Below are 18,048 nucleotides of genomic sequence, written 5' to 3' on the forward strand. Positions count from 1 at the left end.
AAGAGGCCCTGAGGCCCGGCCTACCCATTTACTTTCAGAAATTATAATTTATAATTAATTCATTTTCCTTGCACAGAATTTTTAAGTTGAAAAAAAATGTTCGATAAAGAAATTGTGGTTGGCACCACTGCTGTGAGGCTCACCGAGTAGTGTCTCAGGCAGCAGAAGAACTACCGCCAAGCTACTCAGAAAATCCCGCGAGAGAACGTGTTGGAAATGGCGTTTTCTTCACCAGCGTATAACCTGCGAAAGAGACCGGCCTCAGCGCTTATCGACTTTCGTTTCTACCTACTAGTTTCTCTCGAGACTTTCGATTTCGATTCGATATATCAAACAAATAAAGAGCAAGATAACGTGGGCTCCATTCCGTCCCAACTTCGCTTAATTTTGCAGACTCTAACGCAACGCAAAAAACTGGAACTAGAAATTCTAAAGGCGCTACGCCTATTATCGCAAACTAATGCCCCTTCGTTCCGTTGCGTTGGCGCTAACCTGTACGAAATCAGACTCGTTGAGTTCATTAGAAAGAGTGCGTGTTTTTCAGATGTTATGAGTGATTTTTTTTCTTACATTTGCAAAAGTGAATGAGAGAAAATGTCAGTGGAGAATATGAATATACGTAATATAATTGCTATTAAATAACCTTCTATGTCAGTGGTCTTTTGAAAATTAATGTGTTATTAAGGAACGAAGACTAACGCCTGTGTTGAAAATAGAACAAACAGAGGGCAAGAGAGTTTTGCATGCATTGGTACATGTGTGTGTGTGTAGTTGTTGAAATAAAGAGCAGCGTATGGAAATATTTAAGTCTGATTCTGTTTTTAAAGAGGAGTTAAGTGACACACAAAATATCTTGATTGAATGCGTGTCATGTGTTTTGAACAATATAATGAAAGACAAAATTTTACAAGCAGTTTTTGTTTCAGTATATGTTTCTTGTGAAGCGCAGATAATGCGGTAATCCATCTTCCCCACCCGATCACGCCAATTAAAGCAATTAAATTGCATTATGGCGAATTAAGATCAGCTATGAGTCACATACGTCAATTTCATTATGAAAATTGAGATCCGGATCGAATAAGTGCTGTTGATGAACTACAATTGCATTAAATTTATGTGAATTCGTCTTCTTATATTTCTGTAGTAAAATATTTATGTCTAATCTGTTTCATTTTACTATTATTATTACTATCATCATCATCATTATTATCGTTATTATTATTATTAGTAGTAGTAGTAGAACATTGGGCCTACCCTCTTGAAACTATCACCCTTCGCCACTGCCTACCTCAAACTGAGATATTATTATGTAACTTTCCTTAAAGGGCGTAACTTCCCTGAGGGAAAAATGGGTTAAAAATTCATGCCAGAAATAGAATATCTTACTACACTTTCATTGAAATGCGTATCCTAAGAGAAGACGAGTCTGAAACATTTTCTTTGATCCTAATTCTCCCCGTACAAAGAAGGGGCACTTCAGGTAGTATGCAATCAAAAGTAACACGGCTATATTTCCTTTGTTTTTGTTATATACTTGGGTATTAATATAAACATGTAAACTGTCTTTCTCCATGTGTCAGTTAATTACAAATCGAGAACGCTTCACTTGAAAAAGGAAATTACTAAAAATACACCTGTATCTTCTCAACACTAACGGCAATCAGATCGTTTTCTGCTTGCGTATCTGATGGAGTATGTGAAGCACAGTACAATTATTGTATGCCACAAAACCCCTTTAATCGTAAAATATATTGTAAGAAACCAAATTGGCAACTGAAAATGAGAAAATCATTTCAATTCTTAAAAAAAAACTTTTCTTTATTTCTTTTAGAAATACAACATCCATTCAATAAAGTCATTTTTTATCTCTGGCTCCTGAACTTGAACTACTATCGCAGTATTTGCCCTGCGTGTTTGAATTTAAACTCAGGACGTCTGGCTAAGGGATTTGAATCAAAAGTGTAAGAGGGGGATTTTATTCCTATTCTGTATTACGTAAAACTATCGACCTCTTTGTTACTCTAGAAAATTGTGTACTTCCTTCTTTCTAGAAATCGAAACATAAGCGAGTGTGAATGGTGCAAAGTGTGTCCCACGAAACGCGTTGGAACTTTACGGATTTCTCCTTTATTTTTTATTATTATTATTATTATTATTATTATTATTATTATTATTATTATTATTATTATTATTATTATTATTATTATTCAATCAGCGCCAGACGTGAATTACGGCAGTCTCACACAGGAATTCCATAATTTTCTGTGTATAGTAGAACATATATGCTTAAATGGTGTATTAAGTAGGAATATGGTTTTAAATATAAGTACAAAATTAAATAAAACCCAATATTACCCAATAAAACCAAATTTTCCCAATAAAACCCAATTTTACCCAATAAAACTCACTGTGCTGTTTTTTTTTTTTTTTTTTTTTAAATCCTGGGGTTTTCACAATCCTGCTTCTCACCCTTGTCATTACAGTATTACCTTCACTTTCAAAGCTCTAAACAGTGGAGGAGATATAGGCGGGTCCTGGGAGCTGACAACCTCCTCAGTAGTAGCCATGCTACTACTAACTAAAATACTGAAGAATATAGCACATGTCAGTAAATACTTTGTGTGCTATCAAACATTCAAAACTATTTTTAGTGCAGTTACCATGTTGCTGCTTATTAGGAAAACTATTTCAGGCAAAAATAGTCACGGGAAGTTAAAATTTGTTTCATTTTTGTGAATATATTCATGAATTCATAAATTCAAAACTTGTCTATGACCAGTTTGTTTGTGACAAAACGCATTCGTATTATGAGTTGAACACATGACCTCGCAGTTCACACATGTACGAAAGTCAATTGCATTCAAGGTTCAAGTTAGCACACTTCACGCAGAGGTAAAAGTGGATCTGAAAAGGTAGGGGGACGGTAGGCAGCAGCATGACGTCACGCCGTCACCCTGCCTATCTTTGCCCATCGTAATCTTTTAGGAACTAGGGGTAGGCCGTACATACCTTTTCGAGGTGAGGGATGGCGTCCCGCTGCGTTCCCCCTCAATTTTTGCCCTGGCTTTACGTTGAAAACGTTTAATAGGTTTGGATTGACCGAAAGGAAAAATAACGCCAACATTAAAAGCAGTTGTTTTAAACGATATGTAATTTTAGCTCACATTTTAACTTTACTTATATTTTTTGACCTACAAAATATGAGATTTGTTTCCTGATTTTGATGATAGATATAGATATTTCCGTTATAGTATATATTATGTTAGTATTTTTTAGTATTGATAGCCTACTTGGATCTAAGACTCAGTTCAGGATAGGGGAGAGTCAAGGAAGTGGGAAAAGAATTGGTCAGGGCCAATTTTGAAGGTAATCCCTCTATTTATCTTTTGGAAGACTTAGTCGCAAGTATAATCAGTTATTTTATATTTTGACAACACTGTTTTGTCAGCATACATTTTTTTTTTTTTACTTGAAGTTAGGGTAGTACTCTTCAGAACTACCTTAATTGGAAACCATCTATTTTTGAAACGGATCAAGGCTGTAGCAATGAATCTTCAGCAAAACGGTTACTTATAAAATAACATAGTCATTAATTTGGCGATATTTGATTGATACTAGTATTTGACGATATCTCGAATGCATATGACTTTAGATACTGTTCTTCAATGTATTTCTCGAATTGCAAAACCAAATGTAAAAAAGAAAAAAGAAAGATAAGGAAAGGGTACGATTTGAACTCTAAATGGCCGCGTAGAAATACGGTACGCTAACCACATTTTTGTTAGCCAGAATTTATTATTATTTGTGCTCTCTCAAAAGTAGATATAAGTGATAAATTTGTATAAGTGATTTCATGTCACGCACTCTTCCTGGCCTAATTCTTTGGTCACTGCTTTGTCTAATTCATTATAGCTTTGTTTGGTTTGTATGCTTGAAGTGTTTTAATATGAGAATGTATTGTATTAGTTCAGAAACTGTTCCATTCGGAATATTTTTCACAAAACTACTTAAAGATAATTGCATATGCTGACAATACCGTTCAGTCAGTCTACACTCCGCATCAAAAAAATTGCGACACCTAACGCCGTGCAGTTAGGCCACAAAATATACACCTTCTTATCCCATAACCGTGTCTGGTAAAGAGACCCCCTCCCTCCCCCTTTCCTCTCTCCCATACTAAAATTAGCTAAGAACATGAACGCAATTCTAATTTCCAACTACACATGCATTGGTATCGATGAAATGAAATTACAAAACCGAGACGAAACAAGATTCATAAGTTTATTTAGGGAGAAACTGAAACACACACAATGAAAAATTGAAACCAATGGATGTAATTACACAGAAGTTCATAAATGAGGCACAGAGAGAGAGAGAGAGAGAGAAAACGAGAGAAGAAGAAAAAGAAAAGGGAAAACAGATAAAAATGTAGAATTTTAAACTTAGTAAGAAAAGAACCTAACATTATAAAGTTCCGTTACCAGAAATCCAACAATAATATAGAAATAACGTTTGTTTGTATATATTTGTTTCAGAACTATTAAAATATATAGAGGATGCTTGAAACATTAAGTCACTTTCATAAAGGATAGCATACTCAATTTCCAGTAGAACTGTAGATCTCACGGACACATCAAAGATAATGTCAAAAGTTTAACACACATGCTTTGTTTCCGTGTGGTTCGTTTGTAAATTCGGTAGTGTTCATTGGACGTAATGATGCAAACTATATTCTAATAAACCCAGTAGGTAGCGTAGATCATATCTTCCATTCCAGACTACTAATGCAGTGAACAACAACAATAACAAAAAAAATGGAATGAAAGAAAGATAAAATTGAATGAGTGCTATTTTACTGCTAAATTTTTATCAGAAATATCCTATATTAAAACTCCAAACCGTATCATAATAAAAAGTTACAAATGTTCAAATGGAGCAGTTCCTTATAGTTGTACAGACCTTGCATGTTGCAAATTTCAACGTGAATAAATCACATTGAGTTATAGGATTAAAACAAATTTGTGTCGAACTAGTATAAATAAAATTTGGTTTTTAAATAACCAAAGAAGTTGCCATTTTCTAGTCTTTTCCGAAGATTTATCTGTTCAGAACATCCAGCATCACTTTCATCTCTTGCGAATGTAACGTTGTAATTTGCACAGATAGAATGAACACGCTAGAGCTCAAATGGATCATAGTGTCAGTCGGATGATGTTGGTTAGCTTATGGATTACCACTGGATCGAGGATTCAAACCTCTAGTGACCCGGTAATTCGACTGATATTCGGTAACCAAGATGATAAAAAAGATATTTTGCTTATTCCGTTGCATTTAAATAGTATTTTTTTCAGAGATGACCAGGATTGGAGATGTTATGCACAGAGCACGAAAAACTCGACGCTGAAGTTGCCAGCTAAGTACATTTTGCAGACGAGGTGTATCGGTCTCTTGCTCCGTTTTAACTTCGGAACATGCACACACACACGAAGTGCGTGTGTACGTGAGAGAAAGGGGAGAGAAGTGAAAGATGCAACGACAGGATAGGGAAACTTCAAGAAAGAAAGTGTGTGTGTGTGTGTGTGTGTGTGTGTAAGAGAGAGAGAGAGAGAGAGAGAGAGGAACGAATATAAATATGAACCATACTTATCATTACAGTGTATGAAGAACACACACACTGTTTATTCGAATTTTCACCAGTGATGCTTTGTAAGTTCTCCAACAGAAGATAAATCTCTGTTTGCAGCCATTATTTTATGCGAAAAAGTTATTCTACTTGACGGGGAATCGAACCAAGATTTGCCGCTTGGAAATTTGGTACTTTACCACTACACCACCGATTGCTTTACACAAACTTTCTTCAACAATGCTGTGATATTTCTTTCGGAGAACGATAACACGAAAAGTGTTTACTGCAAATCAATGAAGTGTTTCGAATATCCTAGTAAATCACTTGCCCTTTCCTAACCAACATTTTTAACTCGTCTCTATCATGATAAAGGTGTTTGCTTCCACATTTTAAGCATTGCATTTCGAATATGAGAAATCGATTCCTCAGTATCACTTTGTAAAAAATTCTAGTTTGACGTGAACCAGATTCGAACCTATGCTAGACAGCTTTCTTAATCGTAACTCCATTACGTTACCGCTACACTATCTTGCCACTTAAAACTAGAAGCGAAATATTACTTACTTTAACCTTGATCTTTGGAACGATCAAGCTTCTTCCTGTAAGGTTATTTGCGCCTAAGTGCACAACGAAATTCATTTATTCGACGTCCTAGAGGGAAATAAGTGCCCACTAATAAAGGAAACAACATACAATCCAGGAAAAATTACAGAAATAAACACATATTATGAATTAATTTCGCCCAAAAGTAAGCGGGCAAAAGTAAACGAAGTCCAAAAGTAAGCGAATAATAATAATAATAATAATAATAATAATAATAATAATTATTATTATTATTATTATTATTATTATTATTATTATTATTACTTGCATGAATTACCCGATTCACTGTGTTAAATGGAGAAAAACGATTAATATGTTCTGTTATTCAGTCACCTTTTTACTATTACTAAAGCGCTCTTTGATATTGATGACTTTTCCCCTCCCCTTCCCATGTTGCGGAGCACGGCATCTTCAGTGTCATTGTTCATCTCAGCCACCCGGAAAACTATTAATTCGACAATGCTATTGGTTATTTTGATCATTTTTATATGTCTCCCCTCCTCCATGTTGCGGGCTGAATTTGGATTTAAACAGCATCAGATGTGTCACTGTTCATCTCAGCGACTCCAAAAATTATAGATTCGATACTAATATCGGTCATTTTTCGTTCTCTTTTAATGTTGCTATCTTTACCCCTTCATTTAGTTACACCATCAAAATGATATGAGGAAAACCATCTCGGGTTCGAAATTCATCTAGATTGAAAATTTTATTGAGATTGGTACGGTGGTTCAAGACTTATTAAATTTTATTTATGTTTATATATCTCCTTTTCCATTCCCCTTCTCTAAGTTCTAGCGCCAAAGCGAAATAATAAAACAACATAACTCATCTGTGTTAAAAATTTTAACGAGATAGATCGCGTGGTTCAAGAGTTATTAATTTTATTTATTTTTATATATTTTAACCCTCCCCTCCACTCCCCTAAGTTTTACCGTCAAAGTGATATGATGAAAACCACTTCAGGCTCGAACTTCAACCATGTTGATTTGATGTAGATCAGTCCGGTAGTTAAAGACATATTAACTCATTAACATAGTCACTTCTATTTTTATTTACATTGATTTTTGTATATCTCCCCGTACTCCCCATTCTCTGCCTTCCACCATCAAAGTGAAATGATTAAAAGCATTCCATACACAAACGTAATCTATGTTGAAAATTTCATCCAGATTGGCCGTTTCATTCAAGACTTATTAAGTTTTCTTTATTTTTTGTATTTTCCCATCCTTCCTCTCCCCTAAGTAACACCATCAAAACGAATAGATAAAAATACTCCCAGGTCCGAACATTAACAATGTTGAATATTTGATCGAGATCAATCGGGTAGTTCAAGAGACTATAAGTCACAGTCACTTTCAATTTTATAATACTGGTAATTATTATTATTATTATTATTATTCGCGTACTTTCGAATTTGCAGGGCGAAACTACTGCATAATATGTGTTTATTTCTGTAATTTTTCCTGGATTGTATGTGGTTTCCTTTATTAGTGGGCACTTATTTCTCTCTAGGTCGTCGAATAAATGAATTTCGTTGTGCACTTAGGTGCAAATAACCTTACAGGAGGAAGCTTGGCCGTTTCAATGATCAAGGCTTAAGTCAGTAATGTTTGGCTTCTAGTTTCAGATGGCAAGATAGTGTAGCGGTAACGTAATGGAGTTACGATTAAGAAAGCTGTCTAGCATAGGTTCGAATCTGGTTCACGCCAAACATGAATTCTTTACTAAGTAATAGTGAAGAATCGATTTCTCATTTCGACGTGCAATGCTTAAAAATGTGGAAGCAAACACCTTTATCATAATAGAGACGATTTACGAATGTTGGTTGGGAAAGGGCAAGGGATTTACCAGGACCTTGGAAACACTTCATTGATTTGCAGTAAACACTTTTCGTGTTATCGTTCTCCGAAAGAAATATCACAGCATTTGTTGAAGAAAGTTTGTGTAAAGCAATCGGTGGTGTAGTGGTAAAGTACCAGACTTCCAAGCGCAAAGTCTGGGTTCGATTCCCCATCTGTTAGTTTAACTTTTTCGCATAAAATAATGGCTGCAAACAGAGATTTATCTTCTGTTGGAGAACTTACAAAGCATCACTGGTGAGAATTCGAATAAACTGTGTGCATTCTTCATCATACACTATAATGATAAGTATGTTTTATATTTATATTCGTCTCTCTCTCTCTCTCTCTCTCTCTCTCTTTCTTTCTTTCTTTCTTTCTTGACATTTCCCTATTCTGTCGTTGCATCTTTCACTTCTCTCCCCTCTCTCTCACTTACACACGCACTTCATGTGTGTGCGTGTTCGGAAATTAAAACGGAGGAAGAGACCGATACACCTGGTCTGGAAAATGTAATTAACTGGCATCTTCAGCGTCGTGTTTTTCGTGGTCTGTGCATAACATCTCCAATCCTGGTCATCTCTGAAAAAAATACTAATTAAATGCAACGGAATAAGCAAAATATCTTTATTATCATATGGGTTACCTAGTCTCAGTCACTACTGGGTCACTAGAGGTTTTAATCCTCGACCTAGTGGTGACCCATAAGCTAACCAACATCATCCGACTGACACTATGATCCATTTGAGCTCTAGCGTGTTCATTCTATCTGTGCAAATTGCAACATTATGTTCGCAAGAGATGATAGTGATGCTGGATGTTCTGAACAGACAAATCTTCGGAAAAGACTAGAACATGGCAACTTCTTTGGTTATTTAAAAACCAAATTTTATTTATACTAGTTCGACACAAATTTGTTTCCATCCTATAATTCAATGAGATTTATTCACGTTAAAATTTGAAACATGCAACGTCGGCCACATCTACAAGGATCATCCAATTTTTCATTTGAACATTTGTAACTTTTCATTATGATACGGTTTGGAGTTTTAATATAGGATATTTCTGATAAAAATTTAGCAGTAAAATAGCACTCATTCAATTTTATCTTTCTTTCTTTCTCTTTTCGTTTCTATCTTCTTTTTTGTTCACTTTGCATTAGTAGTCTGCAGTGGAAGATGACCTACGCTACCTACTGGGTTTATTAGAATGTAGTTTGCATCGGTACGTTCAATGAACACTACCGAATTTACAACCGAACCACACGGAAACAAAGCATGTGTGTTAAACTTTTGACATTATCTTTGATGTGTCTGTGAGATCTACAGTTCTACTGGAAATTGAGTATGCTATCCTTTATGAAAGTGACTTAATGAATGTTTCTAGCATCCTCTATATATTTTAATAGTCCTGAAACAAATATATAAAAACAAACGTTATTTCTATATTATTGTGTGATATTCATCCATTAGTTTCAATTTTTCATTGTGTGTGTTTCAGGTTCTCCCAAATCAACTTATGAATCTTGTTTCGTCTCGGTTTTGTTATTTCATTTTATCGATACTAATACATGTGTAGTTTGAAATTAGAATTGCGTACATGTTGTTAGCTGATTTTAGTATGGGAGAGAAGAAAGGAGGAGAGAGAAAGGGTCTCTTTACTAGACACGATTATGGGATAAGAAGGTGTATATTGGGTGGCCTAGCTGCACGGCTTTAGGTGTCGCAATTTTTTTGATGCGGAGTGTACATACTTTTGTACTTGAGGTTAGAATAGTCCTCCTTGAAATTGCTTTAATCAGAAATCAATCTATGAATCAATGCGATAGCAGCCAATCCCTTCAAATTACTCTTAAAGAAGTTTGCAACACTCCTATGTATTAACAAAAATATTTTTATCCAACATGATTGAGGAATTGTGCATATTACGTAATAAAATTAGTAGAACCATTAGAAAATAAAAAGTGAATATTGAGTTGGCAACACTGCATTATTTACCAAATTGTCGATAACGAATTTTTAGATAGTCGTTACAACATGCATATGGTTACCAAAATTTCTTAAAGATTGCTTAATTTTATTTCAAGATATTTGTATTTATCTTAAAATTTACCATTCTTGTGTGGGTTCAAGCTCCTCAAATCTTAATTATGCCACAACTTCATTATTTATACCCATAAACAGTTATGCTTTGGAATATGTTACATCTTCGGAAGGGCTATCCAAATGTATTCCCAAATTATTCAAAACCCATTTTACAGTAGCGTAGCATTCGTGCCCAGAGATCATCTCCTATATTCAAAAGGCACAATTTCCTTTTAAGGACGTACACAAAAAGTGGGTCTAAGGAATCCGGATCCCCAAAATCCCAACTTTTCTGGACATTTAATCTATCAATGAGGGCAATTTTACAAATTTTAATATAATTTATCCCCATACTGAATTTGGACCACCTCGAGTACGTCCTTGTGCTCTCAATGAATCAGAAATATCTACCGTCATCATCAAATTACATTTCCCTTTATAATGACATCCCATCAACTTGATTGAGAATATATCTTTTCATAAACTTGCAGTGCTGATGGGAGTGTTTCCTCTATTCATCACTAAAATCACCTATATATTGACGAATCCAAATGGATGCGCGGCAAATGAAGTTTAATGCTGATATTGATGTCCTAATTATTAAAAGGCTATCAACATGCTTTCTACAATATTCTCGAGATCAAGGTATATCCTACTTTCCAAGAGACTGCCCACCACGTTTCTATGTACTGTCAAATGAATTGCACTAGTGGGCCTTATAAGGTAGCAACATTACTATACACGGTAACTCTTGAGCGAAAACGGATTTTGAATTAATTTTTTTTCAGCAGACAGCCAGAAGGAGTTAAATAGACAGCCAGAAGGAGTATCTCTGAAGAGTTTGTTAATGAAGTCATTGCATTTACATATTCACGGGTAACAGTGACTATTCATTTCGCGTTTAAAATCTACATTTCCTAGCTTCTGTGCAACCTGCATATAAGCAACGTAATGTTGGTTGCCTACAACGAAAGGCGTTTGTTGCCCATATTGCTGTAAAAGAACTTATCTTGTGCTGAATTTGCATATGCATTCCGTTTTTCTACATCACGTACAGTTTTCCTGCGACAGAGGGATTTTTTGGAAATTCCCTCAAAAATGTCCCTTTTTCGTGTATTTCATAACCTTAGTTCTTGTTCACTTAGGAATAATAACACAAGATTTAAACCAAAATAAACCTTGGTTGATACTAGTGATGTGATGTGGAAAATATTCCGCTACATTTTTCCGGAAAATTTTCCGTTCTGAGAAAAATATCAGTAATCAAGTAACAATTCCTCAGTAATCATAAAATTGATTGAATTCGTGTATAGAAATGTTAAAAAGTGAAAGATCGTTTAAATATTCTGAAAATTTCCATGGCTCAGACAATTTTCAGTACTATGTAGGAACAAGCGAAACAATTTTTCATGAATCGTTCTGTCTTTTATGAAAAAATTGAAGAACTATTTATGAGTCGGAAAATTTTCATCATTTTGAAGCAAAAAGTAAAACAACTTTTTGTGAATCGGAAAGTTTTATTGCTCTATAGAAACAAGTGAAAGGAATATTCATAGATCGGAAAATTTTTATTATGATGTAGAAACAAGTGGATAAAACTTTTCATAAACCGGACAATTTTGGATATTATATATAGTGATATTAGGTGGAAAATTTTCCACTATATTTAACTGCACATTGAGCTAAAAATTGAATTTCTGTAGCGGAAAGTTAGTCAGCAACAAATTATAATTTTCCAATTAGCTTTCGGGAACCGGAAAATTTTCTAATATTTCAAGTTTGGAAGTAAAAATTTACATAGTGTTTCTATCTCTCTCTCTTTCTGCGAGCTCCTTCGTTGTTAAGTGGTCAGCATATACGCCTTTGGCATGGGAGATCTGCTTCGATTCCCGGCGGGAGTTCATGTAGTTCGAATTCCACGTTAATCAGTGGGTCCCGTCTCATATAACCTCGCTCCTGAAAGGGACGTTAAACTCAAAATCAACTCAATTCAACTCTCTCTCTCTCTCTGTATATATATATATATATATATATATATATATATATATATATATATATATATATATATATATATATATATATATATATATATATATATGAAAACATACTTCACTTGTTCGTACATCGTTGGTTAGCCGTAAAATTTATCTATATACACCCTCCATTCCAAAAGAAACCGAACTTTTTAAAAAAACAAAAAAGCAATGTACATTTTGGAACAAATCATTTTTATTAATCAATGTATTCCCCTTCTACATCGATACACATATTTGCACGCTCCAACAAGTTGTCAAACGACTTCTCCATGTCCTTTATTGGAATGGTCTTTAGGACGGCGGTCGTCGCCTTCTCAATGGCATCAATCGATGCGTGCCACTTTCCTTTCATCGCCAAATGCAGTTTCGGGAACAGATAGAAATCGCACGGAGCGAGATCTGGTGAATAGAGCGGATGATGCAACCGAATAATGTGATTTTTGACCAAAAATTCAGTTACAAGTCGCGAACGATGTGATGGTGCATTATCGTCCAAAAGAGTCCAACTGCCGATTTCGCGATATTCGGGCCGAATACGACGAATTCTTGCCAGCAAACGCTTCATGACGCCCAAGTAAAACTCTCCAGTGACTGTCTGGCCGGACTGAACAAATTCTTTGTGGATAATTCCTTTTGAATCGTAAAAACAAATCAGCATCACCTTAACTTTTGACTTCACCAAGCGACTTTTTTTTGGGTGTTCCTTCATCCGGCGCTCTCCATTCAGCACTTTGCCGCTTTGTTTCGGGCTCATATTCAAAACACCACGTCTCGTCACCAGTTACAATCTATTTCAAGAAGTTTCGATCCTGCCGAGCACTTTTAACGATGTCTTTGCAATGCACAATTCGATCAACTTTTTGGTCTTCGGTGAGTTTGTGTGGTACAAACCGCGAATTAACCTTCTTAAGGCCCAAAACTTCGGTCAAAATGCGGTATGCGGTTGTTTGAGGAATGCCTAATTCCATTTCAATAACTTTCACCGACGATTTTTTGTTATGTTTGATGAATTCACGCACTTTTTCGATGTTTTCTTCCGATAATCCGGTTCTGGGACGGCCTGATCTTTCGTCATCATCCAGCGTCTCTCTACCCGATTTGAATCGCCTGAACCACTCGTAAACTTGCGTACGAGATAGACACTCATCACCATATGCATTTTGTAGCATTTGGTGCGTTTCACTAAAAGTTTTACCCAGTTTAACACAAAACTCAATTGCAGCTTGTTGTTTGAAACTCATTTTCCGACCGATGTACACAACACACTGACAGTTGAAACGCAATAACTTTGTTGCCGTGCATCCAAATGTCATGGCATTTATACCAGTTGTCAATGAGGGACTACGCCATCTACCGGTAAAATATTACAACAGATGGCACTAGTGGTACTATTTGTTTTCAAAAGTTCGGTTTCTTTCGGAATGGAGGGTGTATATAAAAGAGAACGCACAAAATCCTTTGTCCGCTCATCACGCTAATACGGCTGAACCGATTTCTTTCATTTTTGGGGGGTTGTTAGGATTTGGACCCTAGATGGTTTTTATCATATCACTTTAATTTTCAATTACCAGTGTCTTGAGATAATTGACCAATCAGGTGTCAATACGTACAAAAAATCCTTTGTACGCTCATCACGCTAATACGGCTGAACAGATTTCTTTCATTTTTGGGGGGTTGTTAGGATGTGGACCCTAGATGGTTTTTATCATATCACTTTAATTTTCAATTACCAGTGTCTTGAGATAATTGACCATTCAGGTGTCCATACGTAGAAATCCTTTGTTATTAGTTCATCATAGGTATAAAAATAAACGTATTTATATGCAACCCGCATGACCCTGTGACTCGGCGGGTTAACATAACTAACAGGCGCTATAAATCACTTGAAAGCGAAAAAGTAAAAATTATCTAAGTAACAAAGTTTATTGCGTTCCGGGGTGACCGCAGCGAAGCGGGGTGAACGCTGCTAGTTGGTAATAAATATTGTCTTAAAAAGTTTCATGAAGTGAAAAATCTAACGATTCTTCATTTCTTCAAAAATGTTTCAAAAACTTCAATGCGTTCTTTCCTCAGAATTCATCTTTGATCTCACAAAATTATATTTCGTCAGTTTAATACGCGTAAGACGAAGTTTTCTCATAGCTTTACTACTTTCCTAGATTTACATACTGCAACATTTATAAATAAGTAAAGATAATATAAAGTGACTACTGTAATTTCTGACTATCCAAAATTCGAGTTTAAGTAACTCATGAAAACAAATACTGACCATTTTCTCGAAATAAACATTTATTTATTCATATATTCATTCAGAAGAGAAAGTGAAATATAACTAATATGGAAGCTGATTTGTGTAGTTGTTCTTCCAATAAAATTATAAAAGAAACGTAAAAAGCTGTACTATTAGCGCTGAGTTCTAAAAGCAACAAGTAATTTCATTTTAACTTACAAAATAAGAAAAAAACATATTTCTTTTTTATATATGTATGTACTTGTTCTATCGAATCGTCATTATTTCCAGTACATTTTTATACATAATAATGGTAGTTTTACAATACAAATATCTGCTCTAAGATATTGATTATACAAAATTCCAATATTTAAATTAAGATTTACGAGTGTTAAACACAATAAAATCAAAGCATTTCTTCTTATTTTCTGTGGAATTTTCTGTTTTTCAAATATTTGTTAAATTCACAAAGGTTTGTTTTCGATTTCTTGTTAAATTTTAAATATTGGAATGGGATATTTGTTCTCCTGCACTTCACACATACACACACAAAGAGAGAGAGAGAGAGAAACACTGTCCAAATTTTTACTTCCCACCTTGAAATATTAAAAAATTTTCTGGTTCCCGAAAGCTAATTGGAAAATTATAATTTGTTGCTATCTAATTTTCCTCTACAGGAATTGAATTTTATATCTCAATGTGCAGTTAAAATGTAGTGGAAAATTTTCCACCTAACATCACTATGCATAATATCCAAAACTGTCCGGCTTATGAAAGTTTTTCCACTTGTTTCTACATCGCAATGGAAACTTTCTGATCCATGAAAATTCCTTTCACTTGTTTCTACAGAGCAATAAAACTTTCCGATTCACAAAAGGTTGTTTCACTTTTTGCTTCAAAATGATGAAAATTTTTCGACTCATAAAAAGTTTTTCAATTTTTCCATAGAAGACAGAAAATATTTCGATTCATGAAAAATTGTTTCACTTGTTCCTACATAGTACTGAAAATTGTCTGAGCCATGAAAATTTTCAGATTCTTTAAACGATCTTTCACTTTTTAACAGTGAACGGCCTTTGGTGAGAGTGTTGTGACCACACTGACAATGCAGCGGTGGTTTAACAAGTTTAAGGATGGTGACGAAACACTCGAAGGCGCACCACGTGCCGGAAGACAAACACATATACAAAATGAAGACCTTCAGGCAGCAATTGAGGCGAATAGTTGCAGACACGTGAGAAGCTGGGACTACAATTCAGTGTGAGTGGAGAAATCATTCGGCACCACCATCAACTTGGGAAGCACTGGAAGTTGAGTCGATGAGTCCAACATGATTTGACTCCGAGCCAGAACGCAACGCAGCAAACACCTGTGTTTCTTTGCTATCTCCTCGGAGGAAGTGGCCATTTCTGGACAAGGGGTTGACATGTGATGAGAAGTGGGTCCTGCACGAAGCTCCACGGCGCCGTCCTCATAGGTTAGCATCCCATGAACCGGTTCCAAAACAGCTGAAAGCAGCACTGTACCAGAAGAAGGTCCTCCTGTGTGTTTGGTGGACTGCTCGCGGCATCTTGCATCGGGAACTGCTACGAGCTGTGTGCTGTCAGCAGCAACTGTGCAACTGTGTGCTGTCAGCAGTTGAGCCGTACTCAAGAAAATCTCAAAATTCAGGAGCCAGCACTTCTGAATCGCAAATGGATCCTTCTGTTATAGGACAACGTTAAGCTCCACGAGGCTAGAATGACCTTGGTCACCATTCTATGCCTTGGGGAAATACTATTGCTTCCGCCATACTCCCCGGATATTGCACCGTCCAATTATCACCTGTTCCATTCCTTGGACAATCAATTTAGAGGGCACCAGTTCAAATCCCTAGTAGAAGTGCAAAATGCACTTGATACCCTCTTCGCTTCACGGCCCACCAAGTTCTACCAGGATGGAATCCATGGCCTTCTAGAATGTTGACAGAAGGTCGTCAATGCTGATGGGGACTATTTTTGATCTTGCAGGTACGTCTTAGGTAACATATCGATGTTCGAAGGTGGTGGGTGAAAAAGCGACAGAACTTTCTTGGTTACCTTTATAGAAGCCCCTACATCAAACTTGTCAAAATGTTTTTGAATATTTTTAATGCTTTTACAGATGTTTTTCTTATACATACATGTTTGTTGCGTTTGATAGGAATAAAATTTTTATTATTATTATTATTATTATTATTATTATTATTATTATTATTATTATTATTATTATTATTATTATTATTATTATTATTATTATTAGCAGTAGTAGCAGTAGTAGTTCGATAATAGGCACAATATTCTTAAAATAGGGTGCTAGCAATGGGTTTAGGAGATTTAATCGCCCTATGTTTTTCCCGAGATGGCTTAAATTTTCAAGACTAATCTGAAATTCTAACGTAATTATAGTCCTGCTCGTTAGTTTCTCAGTAGCACTTCGTACATTTTAATATTCTAAACAATAGATGTCACATATTTTCCTAGCAGCACTGATAGTAGGCTAACAGTGGGCTAGCCAACTGCCAATGTTGGCCCTACGTTTTAATTAGCAGCTTTGTCAATCAACTCAGTTGCGAATGTAACTCCTACGGAAGAAGTGAAGTTGCGATTGAGAGTGCGAGAATGAAATGGTTGGATACATGACGGTGAATTGTTCGCTGGCCAACATACTCTTGGATCAATGTATTTTTCAAATGTATGTTTTTAATCCCCAAGCATACCGACCGTCATTACGGAGGGCGTACCAAATGCGCTTGTCGGGTTTAGGTATTCAGCTTTAAAGTACAAAGAATGCCACCGCAAAATTAGCCGAGGCAATAGTACTTACATCATACATTTGAAGTTATAAATGTAAACTTTTATTTTTCAGCCAAAGGGTAGAGGTTGCTATGTTTTTGACATTGGTTGTATGCAACATGGTACTTACTTGTTGATCAGGGATCCAGAATTACAGGGTGAAGAAGAAGAGGAACCAATACCACCTGAGAAAGAAGAAATTGAAGAAGGGGAGGAAAGTGCTGAACAACCATTTCAGGTTAAGCCAGGCATTATTCCAGTTTGGAGATGCACTCAGATCACTGAGTTTGATCCAGAAAGATTGCCTCCGGAGCCCAACCCGCTTCCTTTGGGACGTGAGTCCTTTGAATCATTGATTGAGGGCCCAGAATTTGGTGAAGGAGAAGAGGAAGAAGAGGAAGAAGAAGCGGAAGGAGAAGGAGAAGATGAAGGTGGAGATGAAGGTGAAGATGAATGAGGTAGTTACTGCTGGAAAGAAAGTTGATAACCAAACATTAATTTAAAACGTTGTGTTGTCCTTAAATTCTTATAAAGTTATAAGGATTTAGATTTACCTTCAGAACTCAGGAAATATTTCTGTTTTAATTATGAAAATAAACAAAAAGTTTCTCTATTTGTATTATTGTACTTTTTAGGTCCTTTCATAACTCAAGTTAGTAATTCGGAAGTCCCAGTAAAAGCAAGTAATTACTTGAAATCGTACATCCTTGTGTTGTACTGGTTTATGCATAACATTTTCCATTGAACTTGTCTTACTGGGATTTCTAGTGTATACGCAGAAGAAATTTTATTTGCAATGATATGTTTAGGTGCAC

General features: G+C 35.6%; 1 protein-coding gene across 1 annotated transcript in view; it reads left to right on the plus strand.

The window, feature by feature from the left end:
• LOC145686016 (radial spoke head 1 homolog) overlaps positions 1-17,846 on the plus strand; it is a 44,138-nt gene extending 26,292 nt beyond the window's left edge. Inside the window, exon 4 of the mRNA XM_081758859.1 lies at positions 17,307-17,846. Coding sequence (XP_081614985.1) covers positions 17,307-17,690 — 384 coding nt within the window. The 3' untranslated portion in view covers positions 17,691-17,846. The remainder of the gene's footprint in view (positions 1-17,306) is intronic.
• Positions 17,847-18,048: the final 202 nt, after the last annotated feature.

The sequence above is a fragment of the Thermobia domestica genome, chromosome 5, assembly GCF_964235325.1.
Source record: "Thermobia domestica chromosome 5, izTheDome1.hap1.1, whole genome shotgun sequence".
Taxonomy (NCBI): Eukaryota; Metazoa; Arthropoda; class Insecta; order Zygentoma; family Lepismatidae; genus Thermobia; species Thermobia domestica.